This window comes from Polypterus senegalus, chromosome 2 (assembly GCF_016835505.1).
Source record: "Polypterus senegalus isolate Bchr_013 chromosome 2, ASM1683550v1, whole genome shotgun sequence".
Classification (NCBI taxonomy): Eukaryota; Metazoa; Chordata; class Cladistia; order Polypteriformes; family Polypteridae; genus Polypterus; species Polypterus senegalus.
Window position 1 is genome coordinate 65,152,403 of NC_053155.1, and position 23,534 is coordinate 65,175,936.

The 23,534-nt window shown below is 40.2% G+C and overlaps 1 protein-coding gene across 1 annotated transcript; it reads right to left on the reverse strand.

Moving 5' to 3' along the window:
• Positions 1-18,494: 18,494 nt before the first annotated feature.
• On the reverse strand, positions 18,495-22,610 carry otos2 (otospiralin 2). Its single transcript, XM_039746084.1, has 3 exons — positions 22,541-22,610; positions 19,632-19,655; positions 18,495-18,787 (listed from the first exon to the last, which is right to left on the reverse strand). Exons 1-3 carry the CDS (start codon positions 22,602-22,604, stop codon positions 18,606-18,608), a joined length of 270 nt encoding a protein of 89 aa, XP_039602018.1. The 5' UTR covers positions 22,605-22,610; the 3' UTR covers positions 18,495-18,605.
• Between the last annotated feature and the right edge of the window lie 924 nt (positions 22,611-23,534).

Consider the following 23,534-nt stretch of genomic DNA (forward strand, 5'->3'; position numbering starts at 1 on the left):
TAAAGAGGCACCCTCTTGAGTGCTGATTCAATGAAATTGGATACAAGGTCATATAAAAACTTTCTTTTTTTTTTTTACTGTAATGAATGTCTGCCTTTACTAAAGAATATTACTAAAGAAAGTGTGGTGTGTGTGTGCAAAAGGAACTTAAAAAGCCCACTCAGCAATGCAGAAGAAAATGGATATGCAGTAATTGCACACACATGCCAGTCTTAGCTTATGTCAGGCAGTCTTGGGGAGTCCTGATAAAAGAATGAAAGGGAATCTCTGATATATTGCCTTTTATTATTTGAAAGGTAAATGTAAATATCTTTAGTGGTCATTTCATTGTGGATTTTCCAATATCTTGTAAATCTGTACAGCATTCTGAGCTTATAATTGAGAAGTGTGCTTATAAAAGTCATTTAAATTCACTCTAGACTTTCATAATGAATACTGTCTGAAAGTGCTTCACTAAACAATTAACAAAACTTCAATTTTGTTTAACTTTTTCATGGATACACTAAAAGGACTTTATGGCCAGCCTGGTCCAGCACAGTAGTAATTGCGTAGGCATGCTCCAGTATAGCTGAGAGAAATGAAATGTCACAAATGAAGGGCAAGAATGTTGTGTAAAATAATTTTGAAAATGTGTTATGTTTAGTTTGAATTTGAATTTTATGATCCATGGATCCCAAGGAAAAGAGCAGGAATCAATCACTTTCACGTTTGCAACCTTTTTAAAGTACTTTACAAATGACTAAGAAGACAGACCAAATACAAGATAAATAAAATTAAGTTTGTGCATGAAGAGTAGGTGGATAGAGTACAGTAATGTATATAAGCTGGATAGAACTCTACAATACATGAAAATTGTAAATATAATAATTTAGATGTATAGTGCAATATTTGAACTTTCAGACTTGGGGCAATGTATACTGCTTAAAAAAATAAAGGAACACTTTTTATTCAGAGTATAGCATAAAGTCAATGAAATTAATGGGATATTAATCTGGTCAGTTAAGTAGCAGAGGGGGTTGTTAAACAGTTTCAGCTGCTTTGGTGTTAATGAAATTAGCAACAGGTACACTAGAGGGGCAACAATGAGGCGACCCCCAAAACAGCCATTGACATTTTTCCCTCCTCATCCTTTCTGATCGTTTGTTTTTTTCACTAGTTTTGCATTTGGCTATGGTCATTGTCACTACTGGTAGATAACTAGACCCTACAGAAGTTGCACAGGTAGCCCGACTTCTCCAGGATGGCACATCAATACGTGCCATTGCCAGAAGGTTTGCTGTGTCTCCCAGCACAGTCTCAAGGGCATGGAGGAAATTCCAGGAGATAGGCAGTTACTCTAGGAGAGCTGAAAAGGGCTGTAGAAGGTCAACCCATTTGCAGGACTAGGCTGCCACAAATTTTTTCAATTTGATTTTTGGGGTTGATAATTTTCATTTCCATCACACGATGTGGCATCCTTTCATTCCTAACACATTACCCAGTCCATATCAGTGTAGATATCCAGCAGGATTTTTTTTCCATTGAGATCTGATGTGTTTTCAGTGTACCTTTAATTTTTTGACCAGTTTAGTTAAATTTAAAAGCGGGATGTTTTAGAACAGAAATGCACATTTTAGTTCAATAACTGTTAATGCACATTACTTAATAAAATGGAAATGCAAATATCCATGTCTCAGAAAAGGTTTAATTAATGAATTATGCATATAAGCATTTTTTGTTGCATTAAATTTAAATGTTTTGCAAACTGGTTCTGTACTTTACTGAAAAAAGTCCTTTGAATTTTTGTTTAGTAGCAGGATAACATGGATTTGGTTTGGAGTCAGTCGCATATACAGTCTGTTAACTGTCTGGATGGCACTTGGAAACAGCCATGCAAGTAATGTCCTGGGGATGCATAGGTAGCCGGCTGGCTCAATTAAGATACAATCCATTATTAACTGACATTTTCACAGTACGAGTGAACCATGGTAGCAAGGCCTAGTTAAGCACAGTATTAAACTGCGCAGTAATGTTTGTCATCCTTTCACTTAGTATATTCCCATCTATAGCTACTGTACATTGTGCGTGCTTCATTTTCTCCGAGAAACAATGTAACGTAGGCTGTAGCCCTGGTGTCTATTTAAATATTCAAAGTAAGTACATATCAAGCATTGCAGTGCAGCAAGGCGATTACAACATTTATTTGTATACCACATTTTCATACATAGGAGGTAGCTAAAAGTGCTTTAGAAGATGTCAAAGAAATAGTTACAAGAAAAGGGAAAGTTAAATGCAAATAATAACAAATAAATGACAAACAAAAATAAGTCCTATGAACTTACATAAGGTGTGCAGGCAGCGGAGTGAGAATTCACCTGTATTGAAGAAGTGGTTAAATAGGTAGATACACGGAAATCTAATGATCACTAAACATTAATGTGGAATAACTATGTTTCGGACCAGAGGTCTTGGACTAAATGTGACCATTTGTACTAAAAATGTACTCCTAAAGGATTTTTGATATTTATTGATGGTTTTTTAAATTCATAACCAGAAGGTTTAAAAAATATTCAGCTTATTCCACAAATAACCTCAGTGTCATATACAGTTGTAAAAATACAGTAAAAGTAAAAGAAATTGAACACGACTAAAACATAAATCATTATAATACACTAACAAAGTTTTCTAATTACTAGTGATTTGTTATATAAGTTGGAGTCCTGCACTTGTCACTTCAAAATACGGAGGGAAAGGGAGGAAACGTTCCTGTGAGTTCTTTGACTGCCCACTACATTTTCAGACATGTGTTTGTACATTGTTATGTTGAAGTAGTTTTCTGAACATTATTTCTGAAGCTGAATTTTCCTTAAATGCGTCTGCATCTTTTTACAAATTCGTAGATGCAGATCTGAGATAGTGGTGTAACCATGTGGCATAATGTCTACCAAAATCACCCCATCCTTTCTGCATCCCAAAAATAGAGGCCGATGGCCTTCCCAGCTTAACTGGTACAGTTTAGATGGTGTCATATTATTGATTGTCTTTGGCTTCTGGCTTATAGTGAAAAATCCATGTTTCATCCACAGGGATGGCTCATGACAAAAGTCTTTCACTGCAGCCTCTTAAATGGATGAGCAAATCTAAACACACATCTTTCTACAAGTTTTCTGGCCTGGTAGTTTGCTACTCTGCTGGATCAGTGTGGCCACTGAAGCTGTTTTCAGGGTAACATACATCACCATTCTTGTTCTTCTTACTTATACTTTTTTTTTTTCTGCCTAGTTTGTATTTATGGTTGTTGTCCAGTTTTGTAGGATTAACTTGTTCCAGAGGCAGTTGTTTTTTTTCATTATTTTTTTTCCCCCAACAACTGGAGCTTCTCAGTTCTTTTCACTTAATGGATCTGTTGATATGGTTGGTTTGGTTCTTAAGCACAATTGGAGATGCCCAATGCACAGTATAGAGATGATAGATGGCCTGCATTTGTGAGCTGTTGTATTAACGTTAAGTCACTATAAAGACCCTGCTGCACTGGACCAGCTTGTGCTGGGGTGTTCCAGATCAGAACTCTGCTCTCTTTTCTCCCTCTCTTTATACAGTAAATGTGTACAGTTGGCAATAATTAGAAAATATTATCATCGTTCACAGATTTATGTATCCTTTCCACCTCCTGGTTGTATTCAAACAGTATGAACTTCTCACAGAACAGCTGTGAAACAAAAGAGGTATGTTTTTAAGTTTTCAACTTGAAGATTGTATCAGAACAATTAGAGTTTTGCAGGCCAGAGCCTATCCTGCCAGCATTGGACACACAGCAGAAAATTACCCAGGACAGGGCACCATTCCATCACAGTGCTCCCTCACATTCACACAGGATCAATTCGGAATCTCCAATTAAGATACCTATCACATTCCTGGGGATGTGAGAGCCGAGCTAGAGGGTAGAGCCATATCTTTCTAGACAATCTGTGGAAATAATTTATGCACCTGAGTAATATCCAATCATAACCCAATACAGAAAAAGAATGTACTGTAGAAGGTGAGTTGCTTCATCCTATGCTGGACGTTCAAAAATTACTGCTGGCCAGAAATGCATCACCAATAATTTGAACCATTTATGCATACATTATCAAACCTGCTGCATCCACTCTCATCTCCAAAATGTCTGTCCAAACTTCCTCAGACTAAAGACAGGAATCTGTACTGGAAGCAAAATAATGTTACATCTCAAGAGAGAAAACAAAACCACAAAGAAAATGACAATGCGGGTATCACAAATCAAAAGCACTCCACTGCCCTTGTAGCAACATGTCATGTCATTTAGAAACATCGGCTCACACATCTGTGTTGAGCAAAAACATTCAACTTAGCCATCAGTTTCATTTTGTTTTGTACCACTGCACAGAATACCTTTTCATAATACAGGGTGAGTGAAAATCATGTTAATGCTAATAGATTACTTTTATCTCGACCACATCCAGGTTGATGGATAGGTCATGGTGGACCATTGCCATGGCCTCCACACTCCCCTGATTTGACACCCTGTGATTTCTGGTTATGGGGTATGGTGAAGGAGCGTGTGTATAGCAGGAATATTTGTGATATCAATGACCTGAAGGACAGAATATGGACTGTGGTATCATTTGTTCCCTGCAAAATTTGTGTTCGGGCTTTAAATGGTACTGGTGCTCGTTGGTTTTTGTGTGTTAAACATGGTGGCGAACAGGTTGAGACATTCCTGCAAATCATCTTACATAAATAAAGTATGTTTTGTGAATAACTTGTTTCCGCCATTCAAATGTTAACATCATTTTGGCTCACCCTGTAATGCTTTTGGTGTGTAATGTCCCAGAACTTTTTTTTTATTTTGTGATGCTGCTAAATGTTGTAGTCACCACATAAATCTATAAGACAGCCATCATATATGTATTTTGTTTCTATTGTCTGATCTTGGGAGAAAAATCCTAGCATATCAAAAATAAATATTTCATACCCTATTTTTCAAGATATTAAATATTTTTTTATATGACTTTGTAGTGAATAAGATACTGTAAATGAATTATATGCATGTGATTAATGGGCATGATGTGTAGCATATAGTTAAAGTAGAAAATGTCCGAGGGTATTTCTGTACCCACCTGTGGACCTCCCGGAGGTTTTTTATCTCCAAAAATACTGTTGACTGGAGTTTTTGTTTTCCACTCCTCCCTTATAATGTTAATGGACTTAAATTCACATTGTCATGGTTTTATCTGAGATTATGAGGGGAAAATGGAAAAGAAAAACCCTGGCCAACACAAAGTTAAGTAATATTTCATTTATTAAATTTAAATAAAGATTATCCAAAACTGCAAAGATTATCCAAATATAGAACTTTAAAAAAATCCAAAACTCAAATGAAAAATTCAAAGAAGCAAATCTGAATACAAAACATTCAAAAAGAAAACCAAAATACAACAGAAAGAACAAAAACAACCAACCCAATCCATAATCCAAAATCTGAAGTCATAAAATAAAAGCAAATGGCAAAAGAAGTCAAAAAGATCAAAACTATTGTAAATGGTCAAAAGGACAAACACCACTTAAGAAAGGTGAAATACAAAGAGAACCAAATAGAACTTAAAGAAACAGGCTCCTTAATTGGGACTTTCAAGTAAAAACACAATCATGGGGAAAGGGTCAAGGGAAAAATTAAAATAAAAGTAAACCAAGACAAACAAGGGGATGGAGGAAAGCAACAACAAAGACAAAATAATAATACAGAAGCTAAATCTTAACAGACATTATAGATTTCAATATTTATTGTAAGTTTAGCCAAATTTATATTTTTATGCATGTGAATGATGTGATTTGCATTATAATGGTAAACTTACCTTGACAGCATCTGCTCCCTACACCATCTTCCTCACCTCACTAATGAGAGAGGAAAAAAAGGATTGGGGGCAAAGTTAAAGGTTTACTGGGATTGGCTTGAATGGGAAGCCACCTCTCCGGCTCAGTGGAGCAAATACCCTTTACACTTTTTAAAGTTTCCCTTTCTTCATCTTTCCATTGTGTTTTGATTAATGAAACCAACCCATCTGCATACTTTTTGAATCATTTTTATTCCAGGCCAACAAATGATTAGCTTACACAGCACACCGTGTCATTTTACTTCTTGTGAACTGCCTTTTCAGTTCATCCTTTTGGTATGTTAGTGAAAATCTTGACTTCCAAAAGCCAAAGAAATCAGGGAAGCGTCTTTGCAATTCCTTTCATTCTCATCCCGCTGAGGAGTAAAGGCGTCTCACAGCTCGGTGTTAAAATCAAATGAGAAGAAATTCCAAAAGGCAGTTAAGGATAAACCTGACCGAAAATACAACAGTGAAATCTGAGAGATCTTTCAGTATTTCAGCAGAAAGAGAACAGTTAAACAGGCTGTTTGGCTTTAACACTGGACACATTAGCTTACTGTGTGAGTAACATTTTCCCAGTTTATGTGAAATTAGAAGTGGGACCTCTCAGGAATCGGTGCTAGGGCTTCTGTACTATTTAGATTAAATGAATTATCTGGAGTGAAATATTAGTAAGAAGCTGCTTAAGTTTGCAGACGAAAACAATTTAAAGAGACTGGTGAATAACATGGAATCAGCAAAATCTTTACAGGAGAACCTGGAAAGAATTTAGAGTTGGCAGACATAAGGCTAATAATATTTAATTTAAATTAGATATAACTACATAACGGAAAGGTATGGAATTTGAAAGTACGTAATATGGGGAAGACTTGCTGAAGAAATCACAATGAACTTGTCACTGTCCTCACCCAGTGAACAGAAGTGACTAAGAAGGCTAACAAAATGTTAAGTTACATTGTATGACATGTCAAGGAAATTCTGTTGTTTATGTTTTTATATTGACTTTATATTACACCTTCCAAAGTGACAGCGACTTTATAAATAGCAGATGTAATGTTGTAACCCATAGAAATCCTGCAATACATGCTTTTGCAGATATGAACAAATGTGAGACAGGGAAAGGAGAGAATGGAGAAAGCAACCCTCATCCTGTAGGGGTGCAACCATTTTCTTAATTTGTTTTTAATTTCTAGTGTTAATTAAATTACTAGCTTTCTGTTTTCAGCCTGGGTGTAATCTTCAATGAAATTTTTAATTTGCTTATTTGCGGCTTAGCCTTTTTTGAAGAAGTAAGTATTCCACCTTTTAGATTTTTTTTATATTATTTATTTGTAGTTCTTTGTAGTGTTGGGAGTAACCTGTTAGAAGTAACATGCATTATATATTCACATAGTAATGAGTAATGTAATATTTGTTTTCTTTAAGTAAAAATACCTCTGTTACTTTAAAAAAGCATATGTTACTGTGTTACTATGAAAGATTATTCTTGGCACTACTGTACAAAAAAAAGAAATACTACATTATTTGGCAGAAGAACTGCCTTTCTACACAAAGGTGTTGCCTGCTGTAGTATCCTGCGAGTTTGTGCTCCTGCCATCTTGTGACAGCTAGTAAAGAAGCACACATGTTGCAGACAATTAAATGGGGGGTTGGGGGGAACAATAAAAATTATAAGTATACTTTAGTCCTGCGTGTGCCGAAGGGTAAATTTAATTCACTCAGTTTAGGGTCACAGGGAGTGAGTAATCATCGCAGCATCACTGGTGTTAGGCAAGAAGACAATGAATTTTAGCAGCTAAGAGACCTGATCAGATTGGCCAGTTCTGGTCAGTTTGATGAAGGTTAATGGGTTTAGGATTTAATAATTTAATGGGCAGTCAATTGTAGAGTTTTCATAAAAAGAAGAAAAAGTATTACAAAAGTAATGTACTGTTTGTAATGCATTGTGTTGTATAATAACTAATTATGTAATGTATTTAGTTGTTTTTTGTTGTTAGAAATGAGCAACATAACTAAGTTACATTTAAAAGCAGCGTCCCACAGCACTGCTTCTATGCACTGTTCAGGTTTATTAATTTCCTACTAAGAGGCCAGCTGACCAGAGCAGTAATCCAGTCAGCATTTGCACCTGTGTGTTCATTAAATATTTACATAGAAATAAGTAATTGTAGACTGAGCATCTATAAAATGCATTGATTTTTTCAGTAAAGTGAAATATACTTTGATAGAATTTTCTGAGTAGAGAGCATGGGAGAAGCTGCCCATTTGGTTCACTTTGTCCAAAAACTGTAAGAACTGTCCCATAATTAAGAAAATTGATAGGATAAGATCAAGCAACTGCTATTGGCCTCCATGACATGGTAGAGAGGAAATTGACTTTTGTGCATTAAAGTCTGTGACAACAGTAAGCATTTCCTAGATGAGTAACATCAGCACTAGTGGGTATTTCTGAGGCTGCAGAACTAGAGCTGCTATGGATAAAAGAAGCTCAATTAACAGCAGCCATTACGTTGAATTTGAGAAACTGGTTAAAATGAAACATTTAGATCACTGTGGAGCGTCACCTGAAATATGTGTCAGATTAAAGGCAAAAAGACATCAGTGTCATACTCTACCTAATCTGGCACATAATGGAATGAAACAAAATCTTATATCTGCCGTTTGTGCTAAAAGAACTGTACTGGGTATGTGATATCAAGCCTGCTTAGTCTGGTTAAGAGCTGCAGGAGGCAGGACACTGGGCACAGTCTGCAAATCCTGCCTGAGTAGGGGCATCCATTACTGTATATTGTGCCTAGCTTAAAAGACTGAGGTGGAAAAGTATTAATCTTACACACAGATCAGGGTCACATCTTTATCACAGTAAATTTTATTCTTAACCAGTTAACTTGAAAACCATTTTGAAACTTCAGAATCAACACCTAACTAAATGACTAACAAAAACCAAGTATACAAATTTGTTCTGTAATGTTCATAAAAGATTTATTATTGAAACAAAACCTGGCATGAAGATAGAGCTACTGTAGCTTAGTGCATCATTTTCATATTTTATTTCATTAGAAAATATTTAAAAGCAAACAAACATTTTAAAGGCAGGGTTTTCCATATAATAAGGGCAGATTGTTAAGTCAATATTCGAGTGATTGATTTGAAAGTGACTTACTTGTTTTTACTGGATGATGTACGTTTGTATTGTGTTGTGTTTGGCATTGTATGCTGTAATGTTCTGGATTGTTTATTATGAGACTTTCTTGCCAATTGTGATGTGCTTGTGGCACAAACAGACAGTAGGGGGCAATGAAAGCAAAGAACATCAGCTAAGGCAGCTTTAATTTCAAGTAAAGCTTATTGTCATAAGGAAAAGCCAAGCAAAATGACACCTTTTATTGGCTAACTAAAAAGATTACAATATGCAAGCTTTCGAGGCAACTCAGACCCCTTCTTCAGGCAAGATGTAATCAGAAGAAGGGGCCTGAGTTGCTTGCATATTGTAATCTTTTTAGTTAGCCAATAAAAGGTGTCATTTTGCTTGGCTTATCTCTACATTCATAATGGCTAACACGGTATAGCATCCTAGTACTACTGTCATAAGGAAAAGCTATTCCACAAGGATTTTGGTATTTGTACTCATAAAATAATACAATATGCTAAAATTGACAATATAATTGTCTTTAAATTAATGTCTATGTATATGTTTTTACGGTATTTTATGAGGTTTCATTTCAGACTATTCTTCTTTTGGGTGCTTCCTTTAACACAGCGGATCATCTTCTTCCATATCTTTCTGTCCTCTGCATCTTGCTCTGTTACACCCATCACCTGCATGTCCTCTCTCACCACATCCATAAACCTTCTCTTAGGCCTTTCTATTTTCCTCTTCCCTGGCAGCTCTATCCTTAGCATCCTTCTCCCAATATACCCAGCATCTCTCCTCTGCACATGTCCAAACCAACGCAATCTCGCCTCTCTGACTTTGTCTCCCAACCGTCCAACATGAGCTGACCCTCTAATGTACTCATTTCTAATCCTGTCCATCCTCGTCATACCCAGTGCAAATCTTAGCATCTTTAACTCTACCACCTCCAGCTTTGTCTCCTGCTTTCTGGTCAGAGCCACCATCTCCAACCGATATAACATAGCTGGTCTCACTACCATCCTGTAGACCTTCCCTTTCACTCTTGCTGATTACCCATCTGTCACAAATTACTCCTGACACTCTTCTCCACCCATTCCACCCTGCCTGCACTCTCTTTTTCACCTCTTTTCCACCCTCCCCACTACTATGTATTGTTGATTCCAAGTATTTAAACACATCCACCTTCTCCAGCTCTACTCCCTACATCCTCACTATTCCACTGACCTCCCTCTCATTCACACACGTATAATGTGCTTTGGTCCTACTGACCTTCATTCCACTCCTTTTTACTTTTCCAGGGTCTCTTTGACCTGCTGCCTACTCTTGCTACAGATCACAATGTCATCAGCAAACATTACAATCCACAGGGAATCCTCGCATATAATCTTGTGTGTCAACCTCTCCATCACCATTACAAATAAAAAAGAGCTTAGAGCTGATCCCTGATGTAATCCCACCTCCACCTTGAATGCATCAGTCACTCATACCGCAAACCTCACCACGGTCACACTTCCCTTATACGTATCCTGTACCACTCTGACATACTTCTCTGCCACTCCCTACTTCCTCATGCAATACCACAGCTCCTCTCGAGGCACCCTGTCATATGCTTTCTTCAGGTCCACAAAGACGCAATGCAGCTTCTTCTGGCTTTCTCTGTACTTCTCCGCCAACACCCTTGGAGCAAATTTTTCATCTGTGGTGATTTTTTCCTGGCATGAAACCATACTGCTGCTCACTAATCATCACCTCTCCTGTTAATGTAGTTTCCATTACTCTTTCCCATAACCATGCTGTGGCTGATCCATTTTATCCTTCTGTAGTTACTACAGTTCTGCACATCCCCTTATTCTTAAATATACAGTTTAGTTTTTTACTCTGTCTAAATCTAACGTTACAAGACTTGCACATGAGTGTTAACATGGCAGGCGGTCATTTTTTACAAACAGCACTCATTTTAAAATGCCTTTGCTTAACAAAACTATATATAACACAATTTCTTTTTTTTTTATACAAATCTTCTGGTATGTGTGAATTCATCGATGAATGGAAGACACTGAAATGCAAACCCCTTTTCAAATCAAATCCAATCCAATACATATAGTGCAAGTTGTAGTGTAATTCTCAGTTACGGAAGTTCAAGAAAAACAAACTTTAATAAATTGCACAGTATCCAGGTTAAGATTCCTAAGAAAGTCAACGTAGAAGTTTCTGTGGTCAAGATCTACAATTCCCATGAACTTCCGGAGCTGTGTATGGAGAGTGGCACAGTGACTCAGTAGATTGGCACTGCCCTGCTGCTTTGCTGTTCCACTTTTCATGTTCTCCTCCTTCAGAATTGCAATTTCTCTGTCTCTCTGGGTTTTAAATCCTCATTCCAGTCATTTCTGTGCAATATAATTTCAGATTTGCCTGTAAGTGTGCTTAAAGGATTGGTTGCTGCACCCAATACTAGATTGCATAACTAGATGAGGTATATAAACAAAGTACAAAAATTGTGAGATTGCATATGTAAATTCCCATCAGACCCATTTGTAAGATGCACAGATGTCAAAGTGACTGGAGGGGCAGTGAGGCTGAGACAGCGATAGCCTGCTTCTGAGTAATATTATAACCTCCATGTTGAGCTGGAAGACAAGTGATAGACTTGCGCAGCTGAGCAAGATAAAATTCCCTTTAGCTGAAGTGGATGAGCTGCTGCTCCTTCTACCTAGAAGGCCCAGGGTTCAATGGCAGGCTTGCTGTGTGTTAACAGGAAATGGAGAGGGATTGGGACCAAAGGAGACACGACGATATGATTTCTGCTTCACAGCGGCTATTTTACCAGTGAGTAGGGGGGGGTGAGGGTTCACTAATGTAGCCATTAAGCGGCATGCGTCCCTTATCTAGTGAATAGCGAGATTTGTGAAACATTCTGGATCAGTTTGAATGCAGTAATGTACTGTACAGTGGTGTGAAAAACTATTTGCCCCCTTCCTGATTTCTTATTCTTTTGCATGTTTGTCACACAAAATGTTTCTGATCATCAAACACATTTAACCATTAGTCAAATATAACACAAGTAAATACAAAATGCAGTTTTTAAATGATGGTTTTTATTATTTAGGGAGAAAAAAAATCCAAACCTACATGGCCCTGTGTGAAAAAGTAATTGCCCCTTGTTAAAAATAACCTAACTGTGGTGTATCACACCTGAGTTCAATTTCCGTAGCCACCCCCAGGCCTGATTACTGCCACACCTGTTTCAATCAAGAAATCACTTAAATAGGAGCTGCCTGACACAGAGAAGTAGACCAAAAGCACCTCAAAAGCTAGACATCATGCCAAGATCCAAAGAAATTCAGAAACAAATGAGAACAGAAGTAATTGAGATCTATCAGTCTGGTAAAGGTTATAAAGCCATTTCTAAAGCTTTGGGACTCCAGCGAACCACAGTGAGAGCCATTATCCATAAATGGCAAAAACATGGAACAGTGGTGAACCTTCCCAGGAGTGGCCGGCCAACCAAAATTACCCCAAGAGCGCAGAGACGACTCATCCGAGAGGTCACAAAAGACCCCAGGACAACGTCTAAAGAACTGCAGGCCTCACTTGCCTCAATTAAGGTCAGTGTTCACGACTCCACCATAAGAAAGAGACTGGGCAAAAACGGCCTGCATGGTAGATTTCCAAGACGCAAACCACTGTTAAGCAAAAAGAACATTAGGGCTCATCTCAGTTTTGCTAAGAAACATCTCAATGATTGCCAAGACCTTTGGGAAAATACCTTGTGGACTGATGAGACAAAAGTTGAACTTTTTGGAAGGCAAATGTCCCGTTACATCTGGCGTAAAAGGAACACAGCATTTCAGAAAAGAACATCATACCAACAGTAAAATATGGTGGTGGTAGTGTGATGGTCTGGGGTTTTTTTGCTGCTTCAGGACCTGGAAGGCTTGCTGTGATAGATGGAACCATGAATTCTACTGTCTACCAAAACATTCTGAAGAAGAATGTCCGGCCATCTGTTCATCAACTCAAGCTGAAGCGATCTTGGGTGCTGCAACAGGACAATGACCCAAAACACACCAGCAAATCCACCTCTGAATGGCTGAAGAAAAGCAAAATGAAGACTTTGGAGTGGCCTAGTCAAAGTCCTGACCTGAAACCAATTGAGATGCTATGGCATGACCTTAAAAAGGCGGTTCATGCTAGAAAACCCTCAAATAAAGCTGAATTATAACAATTCTGCAAAGATGAGTGGGCCAAAATTCCTCCAGAGCGCTGTAAAAGACTCATTGCAAGTTATCGCAAACGCTTGATTGCAGTTATTACTACTAAGGGTGGCCCAACCAGTTATTAGGTTCAGGGGGCAATTACTTTTTCACACAGGGCCATGTAGGTTTGGATTTTTTTTTCTCCCTAAATAATAAAAACCATCATTTAAAAACTGCATTTTGTGTTTACTTGTGTTATATTTGACTAATGGTTGAATGTGTTTGATGATCAGAAACATCATGTGTGACAAACATGCAAAAGAATAAGAAATCAGGAAGGGGGCAAATAGTTTTTCATACCACTGTATGTCTTTGGATCTTTGGTTCTTTATATGTGGTCTGCTGTTTTCCCCACGATATCTTTATGTCTTAGCATGTTGAAATTTTAAAGACATATTTATCACACAAAAAAAATCAACCAGTCAGTAGGACTTTTTGCGTGTCTGGGATGTTGAGACCCCTTAATCACAGCAATTTGGGTCAAGTAATATGAATATAATTAAAAAAAACTAATAATGTTTGTCTGCAGTCATTGAGACAGCTGCATTATGATTTCTTTTTTTTAAATATGCACACTTATCACAAATATCATTTCATTTTATTAAGTCTCACATCGTTTTTATATTTACTGCTTATTCCGATTCTTGATTAAAGTACGCCATTATTTTAGGGATACAAGGAACAACAGATTATTCTGGCAGTTGTGAGCACAAAGCGGGTCCCCAGACCTGTACAGGCTGAAAGCACAATCACCTTGTCCCACCTCCAAAGGGCTAATTTAGGTTTGCCGGCTGACTTAACAGCCTGACATCTGTGGTGTGGCAATAATGGCTCTTAACTTTTGCGCATTTAATGCCTCCTTTGGACATATTCCAGTACCAAACAGCACCCTTTTCCTTCATTTTTAGCAGCCTGCACATTTTTTCTCCATAGACAGTCTCATGGCAGCCAATGGAGATGATCTGAAGGTTTTCATGTATTGTACAGCTGGTCACATCCACATCCACACTCATCCTTAGGCCCCACCAGTCTCTTTAGAGCCAACAAAGACCTGTATAGCTTTTTCATGAATTGTATCTCTCGTGATGCCTGCATTCATACTTATGAAAAGCAGAGTCCACCGTGGGCTCTCATTCCAACATGATCTTTTTGTTTTGAAACATGAGCTATTTGAACACCATGTTCGATGCAGAAGCCTGCACTACCACTTTCCCAGTTGGCAACAAGTTCTACCAACTCTACCAGAAACACTGAAGCTGCATGCTGCTCACTTCTTTGCTCACTGTGTGATCTTTAATTCACTGAACACAATCTGCTTTTCCTTCTACTTATAGATGTAAACATTAAAAAAGGCTGATTAACACTGACAGGACAGAAAGATAATTAATGCTCATTGGATGCTAAAAAGAGTTGTCTTAACTGACATTTGTTTAATCCACTACCAGCTGCACCCTCTCATCCTGCATCAGTCTCCAAAACTAAAAACCTCAAATAGCAGGGCACCACTGTTTTGTCAGCAATAATAATAAAAAAAACACCCCCCACTGACCTACTTTAAAACAAGAGAAACTGGCAGCAGACGGGATTGGCTCAGCGCAAATGTGTGAAACAGCTGTTAGAACCATACAGTGTGATGCTGACACACCATCTTTAGTCAAAAGCCTTCACTAAAGGAACAATCAAAAATCATTTGTGCTCCCTGCACTTGTCCAACACTGCACAGGCTCGGATACCCTCGTGGTCCATTTCTGGCAATCCAGAAACAAACCCAGTCTCCTACGCTGTGATTTTTCTCCCCTGTCTGCAGCACATCAGAGCTCAAGCTGAATAAATTCACTTTTGTACCCATCTGCTGGCTCTACTGCAGTCATAAATTCTTTTTTTTAAGCATCAGTGATCACCTTTCTGTTCACGGAGTCAAAGTGTTTTTACAAAGCCTTTCAAACACCTGCCTGTTTTTATCCATTTATTGTCCAAACCCGTTCATTCTAATCTCATTTCACTGAAAGCCCTGCGTCGTCCTAAAGGCATCAGGCACAAGACTGAAACCAATCCTTGCCGAGTGATGAGGAGCCCATTGTAGGAGAGTTTATCGTTCCTCCCCCACACTATGCGACTCTTCAATTCCACCCGGGGGAGTAAATGCTCACATTAATTTTATTTTAATTTTTTAAATTTTTTTCATTTTTATTACTATTTAATTTAATATTGTTTCTTTGTATCAGTATACTGCTGCTGGATTATGTGAATTTCCCCTTGGGATTAATAAAGTATCTATCTATAACTTCTCCCACGGATAAGTCGTGACTTTCTTTTGCAGTGTAATTTCTGGTATTTTATAATGTCGGTTGTATGAGTCAAATGTGGACAACTCACGCTATTGGTCCAAGAGATTATGGGCTAACGCCCCCCTGACAGAGTAACCCTGGAGCACACCGCCATTTTTTCTATGTGGGTACGTCAATGCGCTGTATCAGCGTGTGCTCCTAACCTCTTTTTCTCTTTCTCTCTCTCTCTCTCTCTCGTGCCCACTTAACCACACGGTAATACCCAAACTATTCCTAAGCGACGTTTGCACTGATTTGTGTTTTTTGTATCTTACACCCTCTTGCACCTTTATCGTAAGAGTATCCCTTATCTATGATGGAGCGTTCGATCAGAAGAAAATATGAAGCTGATTTTAAATTAAACGTCAATGAAGTAGCGAAAGAAATTGGTAATTGAGCTGCTGCAACAAAATTCGATGTGCCTGAGAAACTGATGTGAGATTAGAGGTGACAAGAAGAAGTAAAAAAAAAAATGTGTTGCATTTTTGAACGGGTGTATAAGTTGGGGTCTGATTTTATGATCGAATTTTCGGGTTTCAAGACCTGACTTATACATGAGTATATACGGTACATCCGGCAGCTGGCACTGGCAAACTGGACAATGACAGAAATCAGGCTGGGATTAGAACTCCCCTCCTGGAGCTGTGAGATAGTGATGTTAACCACTCTGCCTCCCCTGCCTGTTTTCATGTGTATTCAGTTTGATTTCTTTTGCAAATCTTTGTGCAAATATGCATTTTGTATAAGCAACCTTCATGGTTTGCATGGTCATCTCTACCTCTCACCTGGAATAGCTGGTGCATCCAGAAAGAGCAGGAAGCTCCATCAAAGGCATCCTTGTGGTTCTTACGTCCACTTACATGCATCGGGTTTGAGGTGTCACTGCTCCAAAGATCCAGCATTAAGGACTTGCTCGATCCATTCATTTTTCACTTCAAAGGCTGCTGTTACAACACAATGAGCCAGCTACGCCATTTTCTCTAAACTGGGCCTTTCAGCTTCCTTCTTGAGCACATCATCAGCTCCTTTGCAATTGTGTAACTCTTCTGCAAAGTTAACCAATATCGCCTCACCTATCCATGTTTGAAATCTTATCTTTTGTATCACAAGGATCATCCAGCACTCAGAAAGCAGCTCTGGATATGGTGCCACACAATCACACACACGGCCGTTCTGCTTCCTTAGAACGTCTACACGTCTGCCATCAGTGCTTCAAGTCTTGTGGACTGATGCAATATCAGTGAAACTTAAAAAACATGAGTGTTTCACCTTGTTAGTGGCTTTAGTATAAAACACAACCTTCTCAAAGACTGTGCTGGCTCTTAAAAAGACTTAAAAACTCCAGTGATGGATGACGTTAGAATTGGGGCTACCGATCGTGCATGCCACCACATAACAAGACCTGAATGAAGGCTTTGTTTGTGTCACATTGCATAAATGAGCAGCAATCGGCTACAGGTAAATGGAATCTTGATCAGGATGGCAAGCCCTGCTGACTTGTGCCCAAGTGAGGTACTAATATAATGGAAAGACTTAAATGAACTACTGACCACAGGACCAGCATCCATTCATTGAATAAGAGATCTGCACTTACCCAGTCTGAAAGGAGACCCAAGTAAAGTGCCAGTTTAAGACAAACTCCAAGTAAGGCAGGGGTAACACTGTTCCCTCAACTCCCCTCCAGCTCTACTGTGACTTCACCCCATCAGCCTCTTTCCACCCCCATCCTTGCTCCTATCCAGCTATTCACTGGAGGCTTCACCCTTTTGCCTCCCCTGCAAGGAACAAAGCAGAGGAAAAGTAAGGTCCCATAGACCCCGACCAAGGACAAGAGAAATCCTGGCAAATCTGGACATTGTCCTTGGTGCATCTCACTGGAAGAGACATCCCAACATGTCTTCTCAGAAACCCCCTAAAGCACAGGCCCAAATGGTGCCCTGGCACAAGAATTAATAGACTATTTGCCCATGAGCAGCCTTTCATACCACTAGATATTTTAAAGACTCTTTCCTGGCATGTACTCCTGTGAGCCAGACCATGAACTGTGTAAAAGATGTGTTTTGGGGTGTGCTTGTGGTCAGAAGGGAGAAGGTGTCAGCCCAGAATTGTCTGTCTTATACGGCCAGGATGAAAAAAATGATAGGATATTACCCCCGACCCCGGTGTCAGGAAAATCTGACTCCGGAAGTATCACAAACGTTTGTGGGCACTGAGCCCATCATTGGTTCACATGGAGACTTGCCGTTAGTGATTTATAAATCAAACCCTGGTCCTGGGAATTGTGAATGCTGAACCTTCTCCATTCTGAGTGAAAATTTTAAATTGTAATTAATTTCTTAAATTGAATTTATTTGTAATCTGCTGCTGGAGTCTTAAAACATGGCATGACTGCATGCTGTAAGCCCTTAGCTGGTGCCCTGTCCATTTTAGAGTGATCTTCATAACTTCAACGATATTTGGATGTACAAAGCTGCACATTTAAATCCCTGGCTGGCTGATGTTGCAACCTTTAAACTCATGTAGCTCTATAAACCACACATCTAGTTGGCAGACGCCTGCCATGTTTATCACATATTTGTGCTTACCATGAAATTTATTTGGCATGCTGCAGGTTCCAGTCACGCCAAATAAAATGCCAGGATAACAGGTTAGGCTACGGGATTTAAAGACCTGCTATTGTGCATTTGCTGGTCACTTACTGCCATGTTGCACAAGCAAAGTGACAACCAGACGCACACAGCAACGTAGCCCCTTTTCTATAGTGTTGTCTCTGGTGGCTTTTGTTAAATCAAATAGTGTCAGTTAAGCTTGTGTTGTATAGCAGTAAGCACTCGCGTTTTACAGTGTGCATCTCAATTTATCAATCTTAATTTTATTTCAGGTAAATTTTTCTTTCTTCTCCATACAGTTTAATTCAATTAATTTGATACAAGACCAACAAGCCTTTAGTGATTACAGATTATTTCTTTTTATATATACAGAGTTTATAGCTGTTTCTCATAGTGCCTCTTGCTCACTCATCAGAGTGGGGCTGTTCGTAGCCCAGCCGTGCCGCCGAAGGGAAGTGGGCCCAGAATGTCCTGGCTAGCTCGTCCATCTTTTCGTAGCCAGCGTGAGAGCGGAGTTGTTCCACCCAGGCAAAGAAGTCCGAAGCCGAGTAGCTCCAGTTGGGCATGTCGCGCTTCTCCCGGCTCACTATATTAGGAAACAAAGCAAAAGTTCCAGGCTGAGTTTTGTTTAAATTATGTAAATGTATTATGAGAATCAAACAGTCATTTGTCACACACAGATGTTCTTCAGAATACTTAAAGGGGCCCACAGGGCAGTACTGGACAGTGTATCTTTGATCATTAAAAACACCAACTCTCAAGTGAATTTATATGCTGCGGCTTCATTTTGTGAGGTCTGTCAGACACTTTCCCAGTCGGAGAGCGCCATGCCGGTGGGCCAGTGCCGATCTGGCACAGTGCACTTGATGCTGATTGGTGGAGCACAGCTGAAGAGGAAGGACTGGAGGCCATTAAAATGTGTGTGGCCTCCATGAAAAGTCGGTCCAGCAGGGCATTAAAATCCAGAACAAATGTCTGAAATGTGCTTAACCATTAAAACAGATTATAGTTTATGTAATACAAAGTACTGTGACTGGGCAAAGGGAGCTGAAGGCAAAACGAACAAGACCTGACAAAGAAACAGGACAGGGGAGCTGAGCAGCGCCGCTGTTCGCCAGCCGCTCACACTCGGCTGTCCGATGTTAGAGTCCGCTGCTCATCCACTATCACTTTACTCTTAGGCTCTGAATCCTCACAATCTCCCCATCCCGTCGTTTTGAATTTAAAAACTGTTTTCTTAGAACATCATTTATCTCCCATGTAGTGGATTTTACTTTCTTTGTCTGAAAACAACTTTCATTGACATTTTTATGGTAAGCAAGCAAGAAGGCTGTGCATGTCTGTAACCTGACTATGTGGGACAGACGGAGAGACCATGGAGCTGTGCAGTAAACTAGGAACACGAAAGGAGCGGCGCACACGACACTCACCTTTGTCATCCACTTGATCTGCACCTGAGCAAAGAACAAGAGAATACGTTTATAATAGACAAATCTTTATATTAATACTGACTTATGCATACTTGAATAAACATACATGTCATATACGGGATACATGTGTACTCACAAATACATAAAACTACTGTGTCTGTGCATATAAATACTGCACACGTATGTAGATCAAGTCATGAAAACACACAAAAGGCCACACACGTAATGTACAGTCCTTACAAACACGCACTCGCCTTCCAGATGTGTTGCTCCTAAGCTGTTGTGCGTCTTTTATCTGACTTTGTTTTTTTTTTTTAATTTTGTTCACTGAAATAGGAGACCCCGGGTTCGCTTCCTGGGTCCTCCCTGCGTGTTCTTCCCATGTCTACATGGGTTTCCTCCCAAAACCCAAAGACATGCTGGTTAGGTGCATTGGCGATCGTAAATTGTCCCTTGGTGTGTATGCCTTGTGGTGGGCTGGCGCCCTGCCTGGGGTTTTGTTCCTGCCTTGCACCCTGTGTTGGCTGGGATTGGCTCCAGCAGACCCCCGTCACCCTCTGGGACAATGGATGGATGGATGGAAGAGAACACATTGAAACCATAATGTGCCATTTTTTCCCAGCGTCCCTTTGGGAGGCGCCCATCTCAATCTTTTCCTCTGTTATTTTACAGTTGACAGTAAGAAGTGGTAGGTGGGCACTGCCCTGACATGCAAAATTGTTCAGATGTTTCAAGTGAAATTTGCCTCTAATGATGGCTTACATCCGCCCAGTAATAATGAGTGATGATTAAGGTGGTCCACAGATGTTTCTACAGCACAGACCGTTCCGGGTTTCTTTGTGTTAGTTGGACCATGGCTACCAGACTAGCATGAGCGTCTAGGACTGTGTGTGTAGTCCTGCATGGCACAGACAGCCTTGTCTCCTGCCATCACCCCTGCGTGAGTCAGTGAGGCTCCGTTTGAGAGGTTCTGCTGCTTTTCTGCCCAGTGCCCACCTGACCTTATTGTTGAAGTCACAAAAGGAAAAAAAAAAAAAACAATTGTATATTTAAAGACTCTACCTTTACGTAAGTGTGCATTATTTATTTTGGTGTAATATTTATTCACTGTAATTCTTATCTAGTTTTCATTTGTTTTTTCTTTTCTATTTCTTTGACATCTTGTAAAGCACTTTGGACTTCATCCTTTATATGAAAATATGTTATTCAAATAAATGCTCTTGTTTGATGAATTCCAGCTTCCCTCCTCCAGGTGGGATAATTCAGTAACTGCCATTCTCAGAAGACCGCCTTGGTGACTTTCGGGTGTTTTTCACAAAACAATCTGAAGCAGCGGGGCAGCCCAGTCCGATGTTAGACTCATCACCCACCCTTGGTTAGCAGATGGAGGAGGCCAAATCATCTTGTGCTTTCCTTGCTCCTTCATTTTCCTAACCAGATTGTCCCAGTGCACCACTGTGGCGGAATTGGGTTTAGTCAACCCTGGGCAGGGCAACGGCCCATCACGGGACCCCCCCGACAAACAGGTGTCCACCATCGCTCACATTAAGCTAACATAGAGTCCTCTTTCGTGGAAGGATGCCAATGTACTCCGAGAACAATCAAACCCTGCATGTGGCACAGGGCTCTAGAGTTGTTGGGGAGCAGCGCTAAACTGTGTGCCATCTTGTGGAGTTTTATAATAATAAAGAAGTGAGGGTGTAAGATGTACTTCTCTACCTCACAAGCTCTCCTCAGTTTCCATTTTAAATTCAAAGAGTTTATTGGGTCCAGTTTGGACAAAGAGAAATCCTTGAAGGTGTTAAAGCAGAGCTCACACACCACTGCTGTCCTCCATCGTCTTCAGCGTGACCACATCGGCACTAGGACAATCAAAAGGTCAAATAAAGTGACCAGCCAGCTGACCAATTTCTACAGAATGTGCTTAAAGTAAACCAAAGTCCCGACAGAAATGCTTTCTCGTGGAATATTCTAGAAAGTCTGCACGGTTCAGTAAGTTGAAGAAAGGTTACAGGAGCCTCTCCGGAGCGCATGACCTGTAGGACAGGCCAAGGCCATGGAGGGTGGGCACGTTGACACTGGCCATCGAGAGTCACCAGTTTACCTAATCTTTCTGTCTTGTGAATGTAGAAAAAGGAAAAACCACAGAGACGGGAGGAACACGCAGATTCCACGCTGGTCGTCGTCAGGCTGGCATTTGAACCCTGCAGGCTAAATCTGTGCCAATTTAGAATTACAAAGCACTATTCCAGTAGGCACACGGTATGGCATACACACTGGTTCTGCATACCGGAAGGAACTAACGATTAGCTGATGAAATCTAAAGTCAATTTAGAAAAAAAGGACGATGGCTTACTGCTCGTGTTGTCAAGTGCTGAGCGTCACCACTGATCCCATAATCGGATCATCACTCCGCTCCGCGTTGTCAATTTCACAGATTTTCCTTTGTAAATATGGGTAGTGTTGTCATGTCATATCCTTGGGGAGTAAAGAGGTGAACACGGAGGACAGAGAAGCTCCACACACAGCACCCGTTTGCTGTGCTTTTATTTCAGACCTTACTCGTCAGAAGAAAAAGTCGTTCTTAAGGAGAAGAGGCCATTCCTCATTGAATTTACAAATAAGAAGAGAAGAAAAGAGACTTAACACGTCCCAAAAGGCAGTGTAGTCCTGTGGCTCTTCAGAGCTGCCGTCCTGACTGATCCATAAATTTGTTCTCTTTATCTTTTTGGGTGGTAATTAGACCTGTGCTTAGGAATCCATAATGAGGTGTGCCGAGACGCGAGGCTATCAGGGGACTGCAGGAGCTAAATGAACACATTTATCTTTTCCCCTCAAATGTCTACCTGGCTTACAGCACAATTTATCTCGTAATGGCCTAATGAGCGATAAATGAAAAGTCCACGTACCTGTCAGAGATAAGAGCCCAAGGAAGAGGCCCAAGAGCACGAGCGAGATCGGAATACGACGCATGCTGCCCAGCACACTCCGATGCACAGACTTCACGTCCTTTCTGCCTCTTCTAGTAACAAAGAGCACAACAACGCTGTCTGATGCGAGTCCAGTCCAACTGCCAGCTCGCTGTGGCTGTCAGCGTCCCTTCCTGTCCTGGACTGCAGGGATCTGCTGGTAGAGCCCACTGGACACAATTTGAGCACGAGGCCTGCCGGGGATGAATGTTGCAAGCATGTGTTACATGTGGTGCCCCGTTGTGAGATTTCATGCCAACATAAGAAAAAGAGAACAAGCCAGCAAAAGAGCCAAGCATGGTAGAAGATCACCGACCGCTCACTTCAGAGTCATCAAGGCTGTGCTGTGCAAAATATGAACAGCGGCATTTAGAATCAGCATCGTGAAAGGCACTATAAAGAATCAACACCCTGCTTACTGGGACAGGGGAACCCGTTGGGCAGGCGGAAAAAGACTTGGGCTGGAAAGGCTTTCAGCGTAACTGCACACACGTTGAGCTCAGTGACAATAAAGTGCAGAGGCCACTGGAGATGAAAGGCGATACTAGTACCCAACCATCAGTGCCACCACACAGACGCATAATTCAGGGTTTGGTGTATTTTAGGTGGTGCCGGGAATCTGCAGACTGGACCCTGCCAACAATAATTTCCAAGTGAGAATAACTTCTTGTTTCAATTTTGTTTTCCTCTTTTATTAAGTTTTCAGAATCATTGTACGTATGATACATGACAATGGGGCATGCGATAAACATCACATTTCACTTTCAGTGTTCCACATCATCTCTCCTCCTGGGCAGGCGTGAAGTCAGATAACCTGTGTGGTAGACCTCGATGGCTGCCAGAGGCCCAGGACAAGTGCTTACTCAAGGACATTGGTAACAAATTCCAAAGCAGCTTTGGACAGGTCCTCCAAACTCACATTCATTTAGTTCCT